This window comes from Corvus kubaryi, unplaced genomic scaffold (assembly GCF_017639235.1).
Source record: "Corvus kubaryi isolate FWS band 111438036 unplaced genomic scaffold, C.kubaryi_AGA036_p1.0 37308, whole genome shotgun sequence".
In the NCBI taxonomy this organism is placed as follows: Eukaryota; Metazoa; Chordata; class Aves; order Passeriformes; family Corvidae; genus Corvus; species Corvus kubaryi.
Window position 1 is genome coordinate 10,748,367 of NW_024581096.1, and position 17,415 is coordinate 10,765,781.

At 40.3% G+C, this 17,415-nt stretch overlaps 1 protein-coding gene across 5 annotated transcripts in view; it reads right to left on the reverse strand.

The window, feature by feature from the left end:
• Positions 1-100: 100 nt before the first annotated feature.
• Positions 101-17,415, reverse strand: part of OSMR (oncostatin M receptor) — a 33,809-nt gene continuing 16,494 nt past the window's right edge. For 3 of the 5 annotated variants that reach the window (XM_042028457.1, XM_042028453.1, XM_042028454.1), the window contains 13 exons: positions 16,918-17,044; positions 15,523-15,680; positions 13,432-13,568; positions 12,015-12,174; positions 11,347-11,483; positions 10,757-10,979; positions 10,037-10,219; positions 8,764-8,865; positions 8,216-8,395; positions 6,397-6,561; positions 4,792-4,870; positions 4,441-4,513; positions 101-3,459 (listed from right to left, as the gene is read on the reverse strand). In XM_042028457.1, coding sequence (XP_041884391.1) covers positions 3,010-3,459; positions 4,441-4,513; positions 4,792-4,870; positions 6,397-6,561; positions 8,216-8,395; positions 8,764-8,865; positions 10,037-10,219; positions 10,757-10,979; positions 11,347-11,483; positions 12,015-12,174; positions 13,432-13,568; positions 15,523-15,680; positions 16,918-17,044 — 2,174 coding nt within the window. In that variant the 3' untranslated portion in view covers positions 101-3,009. Of the gene's footprint in view, positions 3,460-4,440; positions 4,514-4,791; positions 4,871-6,396; positions 6,562-8,215; positions 8,396-8,763; positions 8,866-10,036; positions 10,220-10,756; positions 10,980-11,346; positions 11,484-12,014; positions 12,175-13,431; positions 13,569-15,522; positions 15,681-16,917; positions 17,045-17,415 lie in introns of those variants that run through there. The other 2 variants (XM_042028455.1, XM_042028458.1) reach the window with 2 other exon arrangements.

The window sequence follows — 17,415 nt, forward strand, 5'->3', positions numbered from 1 at the left end:
CTGGTCTCATATGTACCTCTCAGCATTAGAAAGGGGTTGGAATTGATTTATATTTGTAAGTTACTAGGTAACTAAAACAATCAGAAGCTTCCCAAATAAATGGTTTTGTCAAAAATATATTTTACTTTAATGCTTTATAAGATACAGAGACTCTTTAATAGTTCACACACCATTTTTATTTTAGAAGTTTAACATACTGAGAATGATTTTCTATATGTGATGGTTGAAGTATAAGCATTTCACCAACAGCTGTGAGTTGAATTATGAACAAAAAAAAGGGTTACGATTTTGAACTCATTCAACCATTAATGCAAGACAGATGTTTTAATATCCAAAAATTATACACTCTTCCCCACAAATGCCAAAATACTTCTCTAATCTTCAGTTCTGGTGCCCAGACTGTGCCCTTGGAATGGCACAGAGGCATTATCCTTCCTGGAATCCTCCATCTGCATCCTTTGATGCACAGGAGCTTTCACAAAGCACCACCCATTGGCACCAGGAAGCAAAAGGTTTATAGGGAAAGAGGAGCCCACTTCTCCTTAGCAATCTGGAATGTGGTCAAGTGTGTCACTGCATCCAGATAATGGAATTTCATCAGAGCAGGATCTCCCCGGGAGCAACCAAGGGACTGAGAGGTGGGAACTCAGCAGGCCCATGTGTCTCACCCCACCATCAGGAAGGCACAACTGGCTGAACCCACACACGTCCCTTCATTCACTTCCTGGGTGGAATTGCTGCAGCCAGGCCTCAGTGACAGCAGCTTTTTCAAAGCAGGAGTTGTGCCTGGTTGCAGCTGTCCCCTCTGGCCCAGGGAACTGCAGCAATGTCAAAAGTTAAAATATTTTGTGCAATACTCCGATTTCTTTGACAGACATCTTTCTTTTCTGACATCTGTATGTGAATTCCTTAGCTACCTAACTCTTGATTTAGGATACCTTTTCAACATTTTAGAATAAATACACATTTTTCTGAAATAGACAGCTCAGGAAGTTTTGCAGCAGTGGTGACAAAACAGCTCCCTTATGTTTATTGGCCTTTTTTGCAGCATTAAAGCTACACATGTGATGAAGCACTTTGGAGAAGCAAATGTTCCAAGCTGTAAAGAAAGATACTGTGGTATCAAGCTTTCACATGCATTGTAACTCAAAGAGGTTAAGATAAAGGAAGGAACTTTCTCTGGGATGCATCTGTCAAATAGGATCACCCTTCTCCCTTACCCTCCTTGTCCTCTTGCCCTTCAGCAAAATGTGTCCAGCCCTGTGTCCTTATCCTGCTGGCTGGAGGCTGAAAGGAAGGACTGTGCTGCAAGTCTTCTCCTCCTCAAGCCTCTGAGCCACCTGCACCTGTGTGCAGCATACAGGACATGGTACAGTGTGGACTGGACACCTCCAATCACATCTGCCCATCTCTGTCTGTATCGCTGTACCCCCCTTTTCCTGGCTGAAGACTTCTCCCTCTGTTTGTAGTCAGTGCTTGTCTTAGCCCTGACTGTGCGAGGTCCTATTGGTTTTCCTGCTCCAACACAGTTTGTGGACATTACAACAATATCTGTAAGCAACAGTACCAAAACTAGATGTGGTTCAGTATCAGAACTCACTTCTGTCTCCAGCTGCTTGGTTTCTAGGAGTGTGATGAGTTAGTTAAACAGTGGGAAGGCAAGTAACTCCATTTTAGCAAACTAGCTGCACATCGAATTGTCAGACACTCTTCATTTTTTTCACCTTTGAGAATTGCTTATGCTGTGCTGTTAAGTTGAAACCATCTATTTGTGACAGATTCCAAACAGCATAAGGAGGCAAAACCAAAGGGTTCTTTGTGCACCGAGGTAAATCTGATGAGACTTTCAGCTACGGTTCCAATTGTACTGCTTCATTACAAATGTACGATTTTCTGAAATCAAAATGAAAAGCCAAATTCATTGCTGCCTACTGTAGGGATTTTGAGTGTTACAATAAATTTTTTTTTGGTTTTGTTTTTATAACACATGCAAAAGTAGTATTGGGAGATCTAGCCAGTATGCAGCCTGATTATGATGTTCTTCACAAATGGCACTCATACACCTGTGCTTCTGACCAGCCTGTCTGCTTGGCTGGTTGGGGCTTGCTATGGAAGTACAAGGGTCAATGCCAAAAGTTCAGTTCATGTGCACAAGCAGAGAGGCCATGGTACCACCTCTGTCGTTCAGGAAAAGTAACTACTCTCACCTAACTTCCTACATCTCTTCAGTGTATAGTTAAGAAAATTTTAAACAGTCATCTTTAGGCAGAGAAGGCAGAAGTTGTGAGGAGCCCCAGTTATGAGAAATGGAAGCAGGTTCTTCCCTATAAAAATCCGTCTTCTGTGCTCTTTCATCCATCAAGTGCAGTTAGGACACAGGTGAAGTAAAAGCAGGATGATCACTGGATTTGGGTGCTCAGGGCAGCACTCCTGGAGAAGTCAAAGTTACTTTGAATCTTCTAGGAATGTGCCACACTGTGTGCAGGTAACACTTCCATGATGATTCCTTACATGGTTTGAGAGAGAGAAAATACAACCCAGCCCCCAGTATGACTGGGCTGGGTAATGCTCCATACCCAGCAGCACAGTAGCCACTGGCTGGGTGGCCAAAGTACACAGAACACTACAAGAGAAATACAGCCCTTGAGCAGAACAACCTTCTCCCTTGTTTAATTTGCTCCTCTATGAATAAAGTTTTAATCTCTGCAAAATAAAGCCGTTCTCTGCATCAGCCTGTGACAGATTGCTGTGATGTAACTTTCTGCATAATACGGGCCACAAACCAGCCTATAAATCTCTTCTAATGCCCGTAACTTGTAATGGAGCCATAGCACACATAATTCCTGTCTAAGTCAGTACTCAAAACTAGTCCAGAAACAACAGCTTTGCCATGTTAATGGAAGTCAGGCAGCTGGGCTTGTGAGAGCCCTAATGTAAAGTTGTCGTTTTAGAAATTCTCATTTATCATGTGTAGCCAAACACTGGATGGACTCACTGGAGGACAGAACATCAAAGCCTCCCACCCAGGCAGCGCAGATCTGTTTGTGAGATGTATCTCAGACTCTTCTTTCTGTCAGCTGTTTCTCTGGTGGTTGAGGCTGTATCCTCATGAAAAATATCTAAATAGCATTGTGGCTGGTATAGCATCACTGCTGTCTTGCCTGCTTCCAGTGTCTCCGGTATTTGGCAGGGATCAGATTCAGCCTCAAGTGGAGAAGAATAAGCAAAATTCTCGAAACAAGTATGAGTTTCAGGCATAGATGGGGGTGGAAAGTCTCTCGCTACATTTTCACTAGGGTAAATCCAGGAAAAATTGTGACCATCAATCTGCTCTTCAGTTGGTGTTGAAGATAATGGGCTCCAGGTAACAGGATGCAATTTCTGAGCTTCATCATTATTGTCCATGGCCAGCACATCAGGAATGCAGTCATTTATCTTCAGCACTTTCTCAGAATCAATCTGCAAGAGAATCAGTAAACAAGAAAATTACTCAATGAAAGAAGGCCACAGTAGAGAAAAGGGAGTAATTACTTTGAGGCATTCTAGGAATATTCTACACATTTTTTTAGTTTGCACTTTTCAAATAAATTAATTTGAAGCAAAACCTATGTAGAAGATGTTCAACAGAAGCTGCATTTTATGTGAAATTTATCAGACTATTTATTTAGAGATTTCTCTTCTAAGTAAACTCACTATGACTATATTTGAGCCCCTCTACTCTAAAGACTTTACTAAGTTTTTGATGTGTGCTGGTTTTTATGTGAGGCAGAACCAACTGGAAGACAGCAGCAGGGGCTGTTAGGTGTACTTCACTCCTCGCTCTCATGCTAATTTCAGTGAACACCAGCAGCTCCACATGTGCCAGGCAAAGGCTTGTGATCCCCCTACATGCAGCACAGAAGCAGCGGCTCCCAGTTCAAAGGGGCTACAGAAGAAGCTGAAAGCCTTTTGGCCAATCCTGTTCTCCCAGCTAGGCCTGGCAGAACCCCCCTACATCCTCCCAGGGCCAGCAAGTGCACGGCCCTGCAGTGTCCCCCTGAGGGAACTGGGGCAGGAGCAGCGGGCAGACACAGCTCATGGGCTTCAATGCAGTCCAATGGGCTGCTGAGTTCAGACAGTGCAGGGGTTTGAAGAGTAACAGTGGCAGAATCACCTGATCAAAAGATTTCATTTATTCTTCGGTTGTGAATTTGCTTTTTGCAATAACAGACTGCAATATAAGCTGGTCACTGCGGAGTCACACAAATGTCAAAAGGAGAGTTTTCCACTAAATGGTAACATTAAACTGTCAATTTTTGAATAATGATTAAATGTAGTCAACACAAAAACTGACAAGAGGTTAATTTTTAAATGCAGTCAACACAAGAATAGTATTTTTTTTTAAACTCTACTAAGCAAAGAATGGACAAATTAAAAACTCCAGATTTTCAGTGATCTTACCTTACACTCTTTGAATGACAGCACTTTGCTCTTGTTAGGACTAGGTATTACAGGACAACAGCACTCTTTCACCCTGGAAATAAGACAGCAAAACAAATGACATTTTTGTTCTCTTACCAAAGCACACTCCACCAGCAGAAGCCCTCCAGAGATGTGTACAGGCACAGCAGCAGATGACCGATGTCTCAGAAATGCCACAAGCCAGGTACTTAAAACATCCATGCAGTCAGATAGCCAAAAGAAGAGCTGAATGAGGCCTTACAACAGGCTGGAAGCAACAAGCTGCAGCAGTGGTTTGTGAATTAGCTTAGTTATATTCTCTGTCTACAGCAGAAATGCATTACAACTTACCACTTCATCTTCCAGTGGCATACAGCTGCTACTAGGGTTGGAACTATCACTAGCAGGAATACAAAGTACAGCATGTTTGCTGTGAAAGAAAAACACTTTAAAATTTTGTTTTTAACTTCTTACATGTTAAAGTCAATGTAGCTTGAGTTTCTGGGGCAAAAATAACATCAAGTCTGCATGGGATGCCAGCCATTTAACTCAGCAGTAAAACTGTGTGGTCCATGGTAGCAAGTTAGTTTGGCTGGAAGTTCTGGGATACATCTGTAAGCCTTTGGACCTTGATTTCCTTTACCAGAACTGAATTATGGATTGCTTTTCTTTTTGCACTCATATTGGCACCTTAACTGTAAGAGTAATTAACAAAAGTTAAGGCAATGATAACCTTACTTAAGTATTGTTTTACGTTTCCTCTCAGACCCGCGGAGAAGACAGATTTTTACTGTGAGACATGAACAACAGCTGTACTTCCATTTTGGATGACTATAGCCAGAGAAACACTACACAAATATTCAAGTCTCCTAGGATTTAAGCTGATACAAGGACCTAAGTGTTTCCTTCTAGATAGAAGACAGCCTTGGGCTATGCTGTTCACAAACAGCTGACACTGTTAGTGGGTTGAGGGGAGCATTAGTCCATCCCTGCTCTCCCTCTGTCCTGTCCAGTGCCTTCCTGCCCTGTGCCAGAGAGTTTGTGAGTCCCTACCACACACCACAGCAGGGAATGGACACAGGTTACATTCTCCTTGTATCTCTTTTGCATTCATTAAGCCCTTGTTTTTATTCTCTGCTTGGTTGTACAAACATCCGGCTGGTCGATGGGAGCTAGAACTTGTGTGTTAAGAGGCAGAACTGTGCCCTTGAGGGTGCCATGATGGTCAGACACTGCTCTAGTAGTTAGCCTAAGATATGGCGTCTCCTTACATAAGCCAATGCTTCCCCCTTTCCTATCCCTCCCCCTTCACCTCTGACCCTAATGACTTTTTCAAAACCAGGCATCTCCAGTTTGGATCCTAAGTTTCACAACCATGCTGACTGGTATTTTCAAGGGAACAAAGTTATGGGCAACTGATTTCCTCTTCTGCTTCAGTGATCAAATCTGCCCAGTTAGCAAACTACTGTGCCCATGCCAGCAACTCTTCTGAATTGGCTTACGAAGGAGTGAACTTGGCAATGGTTTTAAAGACTGATGAGAGTAAAAATCAACATTAGAAGTTCAAGAGTCCATACAGGAATTACCTGTTTGTACACAAGTCTGTAGGTTTTCCTATATTAGAAAACCAGATAAATCCAAATACAATTCTTCAATGAGTTCTAACAAACAGGACTCATTAGGCATGCAAATGTGCATATATTGAGCTATCTCCCAGAAAGATACAAGACTTAAATAAGGATGTAAATTAGGCTCATTCTAAAATTATGAAAAAGCTTTCTGCTTAGAAGTATCAAAGCACCATGTTGGTATGCTTGTATCATTTCTCAGTTGGATTCTTTCTTAAGTGCATGTTGCATTGAATTCAATGTTTTCCCTTAAGAAAGGAAGATTATTATAATGTTTTAAATCATCCCATCCTTCTGCTAGAGGACATTATTCACAGCCAGTACTCACAGTTATATGGTGTATCTATGTATCTAAAGTTAACAATGGGAGTCTCTCCTCCACCTGTAAATGCTTTAACCACTATTTTGTATTTTGTGTTTGGCATCAGGTGTTCCACGGTGTATCTCTTTTCTTCTGGGTTTTCAATTGTGTATTTACATAGCTCTGAATCATCTAAAACAAAACAGATGAGATAGAATCACAGGATCACAGAATCACTAGAATCAATATAAGGGACCATAAAGATCACCGAGTTCCATCTCCCCAGCCACAGACAGGGACACCTTCCACTCAGCCTCATCCAGCCTGGCCTTGAACACTTCCGCATATGGGCATCCACAACTTCTCTGGGCAACCTGTTGCAGTACCTCACTACCCTCACAGTAAATCTTCTCCTAATATCTAATCTAAACCTACACTCTTTCAGTTTAAAACCATTACCACTTGTCCTATCAGTACAGGTAAAAAATCCATCTTTTTTATAAGCCCCCTGTTAAGTACTGAACAGTTGCAATAAGTTGTCCCCAAAATATTACAAAACCACTTAACTGAAATAAAAAAACATCTGCAATCCGCCTTCTTTGTAATTTGCACACTTCCTTCCAGGAAGGATGATGCATCCTGACTCACTGCCACTGGGCTGAACTCCCATCCCTTCTAACTGGACTGTCCACAGCATTGCCCTCCTCTGGCAGACACCTAACAACTTGCTGTTAAAGGCTGAAGCTTGTTTATTTTAATTTCTTTTTCCTCAAGCATTTTACCAGAAGGATTTGAGTTTTGCTATTTCTTTTTTTTTTTTTTACCAGAATCCTGTAGGCCTTAAGCTTATGTCAATTTCTTTGAAGATAATCAAAAGCAAGAAATCTCTGCCTGAAAAAAAAAGCTCTTTTGCCTCTCTGTTGTGCAACTCCCAAACCCCAGGGAGAAATGGGTTAGCTTATTTCTGCTGTTCTCAGTCACACCCCTGGTCTGCTAGCAGAAGCACTGAAGCAGAAAATCTTTGATTTAAACTTTTTAAAGTTTAACTGGCATTATTTACAGAATTATGATACTTATATGGTGAGTTTAGTTCCGACAAGAACTTTTACATAAGGCTCCCTCAGTTCAAACTATGCTTTTCATCCTGGCACTAGTCTAATCAGAACACAGGACATAACCCAAGCAGAAGAAGAGGCAAGGAAAAAAAAATAAAATATATTCTTTTAACATGTTGGAAACATCTGAAAATTACAATGGAGCAAAGTCATCTGGAGCAGTTTTGCATGTGAAACAGACAAGTCTGATATAAATTAGTGGCTTTGTACCACTTCACAGCTCAGTTCTGCTGAAAGAACTCCACTGTAGAGTATACACACAAATACTTTCACTAGAAAAGAATCTACATGGGGAATTTATACAGTGCTCCAATTTTGAAGGAAATAAATTTTATCCCATCTGTTCCTAAAATACCCCAAACGCTAGTAAGACTAACATGATTCTTAGGACTTTTATCCAAGTAGACCACAAACAGATGTTTTTCAACATTCATCCAGAACTCACAGGAGGAAGAACTCCTCCTATAGTACCAAAGGAGTCTTTCCTGAAGCTAAAAAAGAGTCATGGACAACAGAATGGGAGCTGTATATCTCCATAAAGCTGGGAATCACTTCTGCCTACCAACACCTCAAGCATAGAGAGGAACCAAAACCAATGGGTATTGAAATCTACAGATGGCCAAATGAGCCAGCCTAACTGCTTAATGTGAAATCTTCTAAGATGCTGCAATACCAACATGCCTTTCATCTGTACCAAGGACACAACTTTTTGTAGTAGAGAGCTCAGTTACCTGGAAGAAGGTGCTTTTTTGATCCTTTCAAATTGCAGTTCCCTTGTATAGGTGACACATAAACATGGTAGCCTCTTAAAAAACCAGGCTCTGACTCATCTGTGAGATAAGAATCCCAAGACAGCGTTACTGAATGGTAAGTGAGGTCAACTTTTCTCACAACAGGGTCAAGCCGAGGAGCTGGAAGAAAGGAAATTCAAGTTAAACTTGCAATTATTCTTCAAGTGTTTTCTCTCGTCATTTGAAAAATCCACACTCCCATGTGGTGCTTATGTTTATATCTTTCTTGTATTTAAAAGCTGAACAAAGCCAAAGTTCTCTACAAAAACTGTCAGCTTCACAGAGCCTTCATGCATCTACGTAATACACAAAGCAATGACTGATAATCACAGCTTTGTGTGCTGATATAGAACTTTTAAATGCTTCACTGAAGATACAGAAGGAACACAGAAAATACAGTTTTATCTAGCTGGAGGAGGAGGCAATTATTCTATTTGTGACAAATCAATTCAGCAAATGCACAAATCCTAAACATGTTGCCAACTTACGCAGCTCCCTGAGATAACCAATCTTCTTTTCCAATATGGAGGCCTTATTAGCAACAGATCCATAGATACGGAATTTGTATCTCACCCCTGGAACAAAAGCAGCTAGAAAATAGTTGAACAAAAACAGGTTATGGTTTGTCTTTTGGTGTTACTTTTATATAATTGCTTCCTACAGAGGTCAATAACCTATTAGACACCTTCTCTGAGTGCTATAGTACTATTAAAGCAACTGAAGGAGACAGAGGGCAAGCCAATTCTTGATGTGCATTATGTGAATGAAACACATTTATTCTGAGTGAAAGACAGAATTGGGGGAGGGGTCTATATATTTTTTGCTGCCACACAGTGTTCAAGGTGACTGCACAATAGACTCCAAATGCACCAAAAAGACAATTTCATTTATGTTTCTGGCACAGGCAAAGGCTGCGTTTTGGACTGTTTGATGCACATCAAACGCACCAGGATTCCATGTTATCCTCACTGACATCCACTCCCATTCACATTAAGCAAGTGCAAACCACTGAAGAATGTGACAATACTCTTCCCATGTGTTACCACATTCCCCTTCATTACGTGCAGGTTTCCATACATTTGGATGAACTGAGCTGCAGTTCCCTTATTGCAAATTTATACGTGCTCAGCCAAATTTTGTTCAAACAAGTTTAATTCTGAAGTGAGCTCTCAGCTTGAGAGACTCTAGGAAGGCTAAATTCTTGCAGCTGTGGAAGCAAATCAGAGCAACTCTCACACAGCCAGAAAGGATTTAGGCCTACTGGCCACCACTGGAATAAAAAACATGCAACTGATCCTAAGCAAGGACTGGTGCTGAGATGCATCATTTGTGGCACACTGACAGCACCAAACCTCTCACCACACTGTGGGTTTAAATTGCCCGAGTCTAAACTTCTGATCCATGTTACAGATAGGATAGAGTTCCCTTTTGTGTCTCTCTTGCTAAAATATTTTAACTCCTTCATTAACCTCACCATCCTCCGTCAAGATGCTGCTATAAGCCCCTCAGAAGAGGTTTTGTCTAAAATACTGAGTTGACTTTTCTCATATAGTATGCTGCCTTCCAAGGCTTAATAGTGCTGGTACATTTGTGGTGTCTAATTAATTTGGTAGGAAAAACATGATGCCACATGCCTTTGAAGAATTACACCTGCATAGCACAGAAGTCAATATTCCACATGATTTGTTTCCTAAATTCAATTAATGCCCATGGCTTGAAGGATTGCTGCACAGTCAGAAATAATAGTTGTTTGGCTTTCACCTGAGCTGATCACAGCACTGGAAGTGTTGGGTCCAAATCTCTTCCACTGCAAATCACAAGGCTGCAGCCTGGGAAAGTTACACCAATCAATAATGTAACTGTCATATATACTTCTGGGCTCCCAGGAGATTAAAATGCCATCATCTGTACCATTAACCAGTCCTTCCTTAAGCTCTTCAGTGCCTAGGAATGAACAAAACAGAATCTCTTATTATTGTCCTGCATGAGACTTCAGACTCATAAATGAAGATCAATACAGTTCCTATACTAACAAGCTGAAAACAATAATAGAAGAGTGGCATTCCTTCAATAAATGACATACGGGGTCTTTCACATGCTAAAAGCTGACAGCTCAGAAACCATCCAGCAACCGTTATTACACATTCACAAAAAAAATCAGCTGTAGAAACCTAGAGTCAGAGAGTCATAAGAGACTAATCACAGTGGCATTAGCTGCACCATCAAGGCACCTACTGCAGGTGTCAGGCCCTAGTTGTAGGCTAAATGTATTTTGGTCTGTAGAGATGCTCTGTGCACTTAAGCTTAATAAACACAGAGCAACGATCCTGCAGGAGAAAATACAGTTGTAATTTTCAGATAGCAGTGACATAAGTTAAGAGGTAAGGTTAATTTGTTGCCCAGGATGATAAATTACGACTTCACTAAAAATAGGTAGAAACAAAACTCTAATAATGTAATTATAACTGAAAATACTCTTACTGTTATCTGGAGCTCCAGAGATGATCAATACTGAAGGAAGTGAAAAATTAACATTGTTCTTTGCCATGATACTGATTCTGTAGGAATGGTTATCAATGAAAATCCTTGTGCTATTGTAGACTGAAGAAAAGGAGAAGCTTTCAGGCTTAGAGCCATCTTCTAGTTTTTCCCAAGTTACTTCATATGAAATAATTTTTCCGTTTGCTTGAAAACTTGGTGTTTTCTGAGAAAAAAAGTTATGGATGAAGAGAACAATAACTTTTGCTGAAAAATCATTGTAAATTTTGTTGAAGAAATATGAGAGGATAATTTAGAACTTTAAAAAAACTAACAGGATGTATTACTTCTGTAAGAATATAAACCTTTGTTTCTATACATTTATGCACATACTAGTTGAAATGGAAATGCAGAATTCTTGGTAATCGGATCTGTCTTGTTCTAATACTTAGAGAAACAGAATTGTATCTCTGAAATTCCAGGACAGCACACCATCATAGTTACATGTGTTCTGAGATATTTTGTATACAATCTGTTTTAGATTTTTAAAAGACATTTTCATACTGAATTGCTATCAATTGCATACAACTCACGTGTGCCATTTCCAACACCTTTATGAAGGGCTTTGTTTCTATTTCTGTAGGATGTCTCACCTTCCAGAACAAGGTCACATTTTGTCCCCCCAGAACTGGAGTAATTTCTCTCCACATGTCCAGTTTCCCTGATGGAGCTGCAATAAATATAGAAAAACAAGAAAATGAGAATGCTCTGGGCGCAGAAAGGATAGGCAGTTTAACTGCTTCCTCCCATTTGAAGAAATTCCACTCCCAACGTCTCCTTTTTCCCACCGCTCCCAGGTCTTGCCCAAACATTATCCTTTAACATCTTTTTCCCTTCATTCCTTTTTCTGAATTAAAATCTGGTTAATTTCCCCAGAAAATCTTTGCTTGCAGTCACCAGACTCTTGTTCCCACCTCTTCACCATTCCTCCAGGCCTCACAGGGCACTGTAACTCGGTCTGTCCATCTTCCCAGTCAACTGGATTTCCCACTGCCTGCACTGGATGAAATGTCCAAGACTAGCAGGTAGGCTGAGAACTATTTAAGAAGACATCTTCTTGAAGTTTGCTCAGTGTGTTTCTTTTATGCATGCAACAGGCCTCTGCTTTAGCTACACAGCAGAAGAGTAGCAACAAACAGCAAAGACAGGTGCCAAGCAAGGAACATCCCTCAAACTTTGCTTCTCCACAGGTTGGACATACTTCCTTCCTTCGTTCTGATGGGCAGGGGTGGGCTCCACTCACTCCACCTCCAGAAGTGCTTGGCCGCCCCACAGCGCACCCTGGCCGTGTACTCCGTGTACGGCTGCAGCCCACGCACTGTGACACGCTTGTGCCGTGACTCCATGTTGGAGCTGTTGTGCTGCAAAACACAAAGACACAACAGCCACAGCTCAGAACAGCATCTTCAGCAAGATGTTATGAGAAAATAGCTCTTCCTCTAGACCCTGCAAAAGCCAGTTAAGCTTCACTTGGGAAAGACAATCACGGCACAACAATCAAAAAACGAAAAAGCCAATAATGCACAAGATCAAAACAGTGGGAGATCCAAAAAGACATCTGGAAGTCACTCTGTGTAACTGTCTGAGTCACTCAGAACCCTCCACATGAGTACTTTTCACATCCAGGAAGGAATTTACTGAGATCTTGCTTTCATAGAGTCTGGCGCTATTACCTCATGTAGAAGTAGGATGCTGTCCCAGATCTATGCAGAGCAATCTACAGCTACCTTTTCTTTCCATTTTTTTTCCCAGCCTTTACCCCACTCCCTCCTAAGAGACAGAGTGAGTTCTGGTAAGAGTCAAAAAGCCAGCATGCCTTTAAGCCTCTCCTCAAAACTGTCTCTTGCAATAGCCAGCTGCAGTGGTCACTTGATCTGACAGCTCTTAAGCTACACTCAAGACAGAACACAGCTTGACTGTGATCTTCAGTGTGCCTTTTTAATGTGCCTCTAGAGGCAAGCTGCCTTCTGAGAAAAGAGCTACAGAGAAGTGACAGTACATGGCCAAAGAGTCTGTCAACCTCACCTGTTGTGGAAGAGGTGGAATAAGATAAGGAATCTACTCAAATAATCTTCTAGGAGATAGAAGAGGAAGGAAAGAAAAACTGTTCTGGGATTCCATCACAAGAAATCAGACTCACTACCATGAATTACAGTCAACAGCACACAGAAGATCTCGGACTAATACAAAAGAAATCTTCAACTCTGCTCTGTTGTGTGTGAAATGACACGACCAATAAAAACAAATCAAGATTACCAGTAGCTAACATATACACAACACATATTATACAACTCTACAGTTATTAGGCCCCTCAGTGTTTTCATTAACGTCAACAAATCTCAGAACCCATCCAGCAGAGCACTGAGCCACAGTCAGACCAGCCACACCACGTACTTCTGCCAGAGTACAGGCAGTGTTTGGAGTGTGAATTAGAGCCAGCAGTGCCCACATGGACCACAAAATCAGTGTAGTGCTTGCGAGCAAATAAATCTGGAAAACAGACACGTCAACGTGCTCACAAGATTTAGAGTGTATCTGTATTGCTGGGGAATTATTTTTTAATCTCACATCAGAAAGATCTTCACTATGTTTTTGTTTAGGAAATTCAGGTTCCGTACCAGTTCTACTTTGCCATCAGGTTGGAGCACTTCAGTCTGCCAAAAGAGTTCAATTCCAATTTTTTCATAATTCCAATGTAATGTAATTTCTGTATCTGTGCTATCTTCCCAGACCTGTAAAGGTGCAGTAGGATATACTGCCAACAGAAAATCTGAGTTAGCTCTTGTAAAACAAAAAATATATGCAAAAGTATGTTAAGATATTTTAGCTGAGTAGTAAAAGCAAATAAAAAATACACATTTTTATCCTAATCCAGAAGAAACACATATGAATTATAAAACTTCATTTCAGAATATAAATATAAGTAAATGTTACACAAGGTTTAAAAAAACCCCTTGTGCTGACTTAGAAATATTTTAAAGCATCATGGACAAAAGGAAGAGGGACATTTATTGCAAACCAGTAAACTTCTCTTATTCAGGGCCTGGCAGAAACTCCTGATGTAACATGGTAACATTTGACACATTTCTACACCCTGGAATTGGGCCTCTTTGACAGAAATTTTGTTCACAACTCTGGCTCCTGTCAGTAGTTATTCTCCAGTAAACAGTGCCAATGCTACCTCTTCCAAAAGATTTCTGAGATCCTTTATTGCTGTGTAAGAGTATTCAGCAAGTGAACTAAATCTCAAACTCTCCCATATTATCAGTGTAATAGTGAGGAAAGCAATGCAATGTGGGGAAATGGCAATGCAAGTGAGGGGTATGCTTACACCCTTGGCCATTTATCCTAAAACTTCATGAATTACATTATTGAATTACACTACTCCATGAAACACAGTTTGAGGACGTTCATACATGAAAGAGTTTGTATTTGATATAGAAGGTCCAAACTACCACATGCAGAATTGGAAACTATGGATTTACGTTTTTCTTTACTTACTGTCATCCTTTAAGTTAGGAAAATTCTAATGTAAATATTTGCAGGATCAGAGAAAACCTGAAGGATTTTACAGGAATCACTATTTAAAAGCTTAACTCATCACAGATATTATACACCATTTCTTTAACTTGCAACAATCAGTAAGACTGGAAAAAGAATATTGTAATAAAATTTTAATGTACTTATCACACTGAATGTAAACTGTTCTGCCTGACTTCCCATGACAACAGTTTATGACATTGTGTTGTCTCCCTACAACCTGTCAATTTACTCCTCCACTTTCTTGACCTATTTCTTCTACTTCCAAACAACCGGATTATCAAATTTTAGAATTTTCATGCCTCTCTGAGACAAATCTAACACAGAGAGACATTTAACATAAGTTCCTTTGTATAAAAAAGCATGGCTAGCATAACTGTCAACAATGCCTCTGAGGAAGGAAGCAGTGCCAGGATGCAGCAGTTACACCAACATCCTCCTAAGCTATTGTCCTTTCAGCTTCTTCAAACAGGTAAGGCAGCCACAGGACCTGGGGAACACTGAAGTCAGACATGGGGACACAAGGAAAACTGGAAATACTCTGGAGACTGAAGAAATACCCAGTTGTTTTGAGGCAGGAGTAGGAAGGAACTTATGGGACCCGGGGCACACAGAGATAAAGGATACAACTACTAGGGAACGAGGAAACACAGCCATCAGATACTCCTCAGAGAAAAACCTGGCTTTTGCCACTGATGAACCAGTCTTCCTCCCTTACAGTAGCACAGTGGATGTTACTGTTCCATATTAGGACCAAGAGCACCATCACTTCTTTCCCAGCAATAACTCCATCACGCGTATCACATCACATATCATACCAATTTCCATAAATACCAATTTTGCTTAAACTCCCTATTTTATATCCTTGCATCATATTGCTTTCTCTTCCATAAACTAGCTTCAGCGAAGCAGTAGATTTTAAAACATTAAGGGGTCATTCCAATAACCAAATCTGACCTTTGGAGTAAAGCTGTTTTCTACTGTTAATGCAACTTTCCAAAGCTGAAACTGAAGAGAGAGCAGGTAACTATAGCACAGGGACAGATAAGTGATTAAATGGTGAAGATAAAAATCAAGGACTTTCATACTTTAAACAAGGACGCAGAAGTATCAAGCTCAGAAGGAGCAACAAAAAGCCCTAAACAAAGACACAGAAAAAAACCCCTTACTTCTGTGTTTTATATCAAAAACATCTGTGGCAGTTTTCTTTCCCAGTGGGTTTTCCACAGTCAGTGTGACATTCCAGATCCTCTGCTGGCCTATATCCCAAGAACATGAGCACTGCTTAGAACAACTTGCTTCACACAGAGACATATTCTGGGATGACCTATAAAAGAAAGGGAGAGGTAGGAGGCAGGGCAAAGAGAGAGAAAGATGTCTTTCCATAATGTACAATCAACATAGATCTTGAAGTTTCTGATGTCCAACTAGAATACAGCATCATAAAAAAAAAGGCTGAGGGGGGAATATAAGAAGCTACCCAGTTCTTTCCCTTAGCCTGAAGTAGGATGAACACAAATATTCTTAAAAGAAAGTTTTCTTTGAAGATCAGGTTTGTCTTTTTAAGATACAATTACATTGCTTTTAGAAATTTTCTCACGGATATTCTAAACCAGAGACTTATTTGCCAAGACTTAAATAATTTACATGTCTACCGCTAAGCTTTTAAATGAAGCTGTAATTTCAACTGCATCTTGAAGTGCGTCTTCTAACCTTCCATTTTTAAAACGCCATCACAGTATCTTAATAGAAGTGAATGATGCAGAGACCCAGAATGTATGTGCAATGCTGGCCTGTTTTCTGCTGAGATCTTTTGATGAAAGTTTGTTGTGATGATGAGGTATCTGTCCTGTTTACCTTTCTCTGCACACCTTGCTGTAAAGACCCTCTCCTCATGTAAGGGCCATGTCTGATATGACAGAGCTGTGTACCCTTTACTCAGCCTGCTAAAAAACCTTTGAGAAAGTCTGCAGATTTTTTTTTTGTTTTTAAAGTAAAGAAGCCAGGTGAAACTACAGAAATTATAGACAGAAGAAGGACTTTTGAGATAGGATTGTCAGTAGCTCAAGGACTCAAGAAGGAAAACATCAGCATGTAAAGCTCTAAACTCCTAAAGGAAAAGAACTAGGGAGGCTAATCAAGCTAAGTGCTGAGTCAGCATTAGTGTCAATGGATCATGAGCACACCACTACTCAGCCTACCAGCTGATCAGATGCTAGTCACCTGTTGGGCATGCTACCCAGTAATTATGTTATACTTTTAATTTACCTACATCCTGATTTCAGGGTGTCTTCACACCTACTGAATGATATCCAAACATATTAACTCAAAAGAATGGTTAGAATAAGCTTTATCAGGCAGAACTTGATCTTGTAAACTTATTATAGCTAGCCTAATTCAGAGCAGTTCTGCACTGCTCAAGCTTTGTTAAGTAAGTGGTCAGTGAGGCGGAAAGAGGCAAGCAGCTAATTACAAGAACAAAAAGCATTTCCACAGCTTGTAAGGGAAAGATGGTGACTGTTTGGTACAGCACAGATCAGAGTTAATATAACAATGAGACTTACGTTTCAGACAAGTTGTATCGTGGTGAGTTCCGTCCATAGAGATAGGTCTCTCCTTCTGTCCAAGTACATGTTACTCTTTTCATATCTTGAGTTTGGCAGGAAAAATCTTTAGGTGTGTCAGGTGGTCCTTGTCAGATGAAATAATGAAAAAAACAACAACATCACAGCAGTCAAGGCAAAACTCATCAACCTTTTTAATATATTAACAAGTTAGAAAAAATGGGTAAGTACAAAGTCTGGTTTACTAGAGATGTTATTACTGAAATTACACTTATTTCAATGACCACTCTGCAGAGATAGTCAGGATAATACCATGAGTTAATAACAATCAAACACTTTTATACTCTCTTTTTTTTAATACTCATCCTTTCATTTATTCAATCTGGGTTTTTTTCTATCTTTAAGTATTGCTATTAGCCTTCAAAAAGGGGACTGTGCTGAGTTTTTACTACATGCACACAGACTATGAAGCTGAACTCCTAAATGGGTGGGTATATT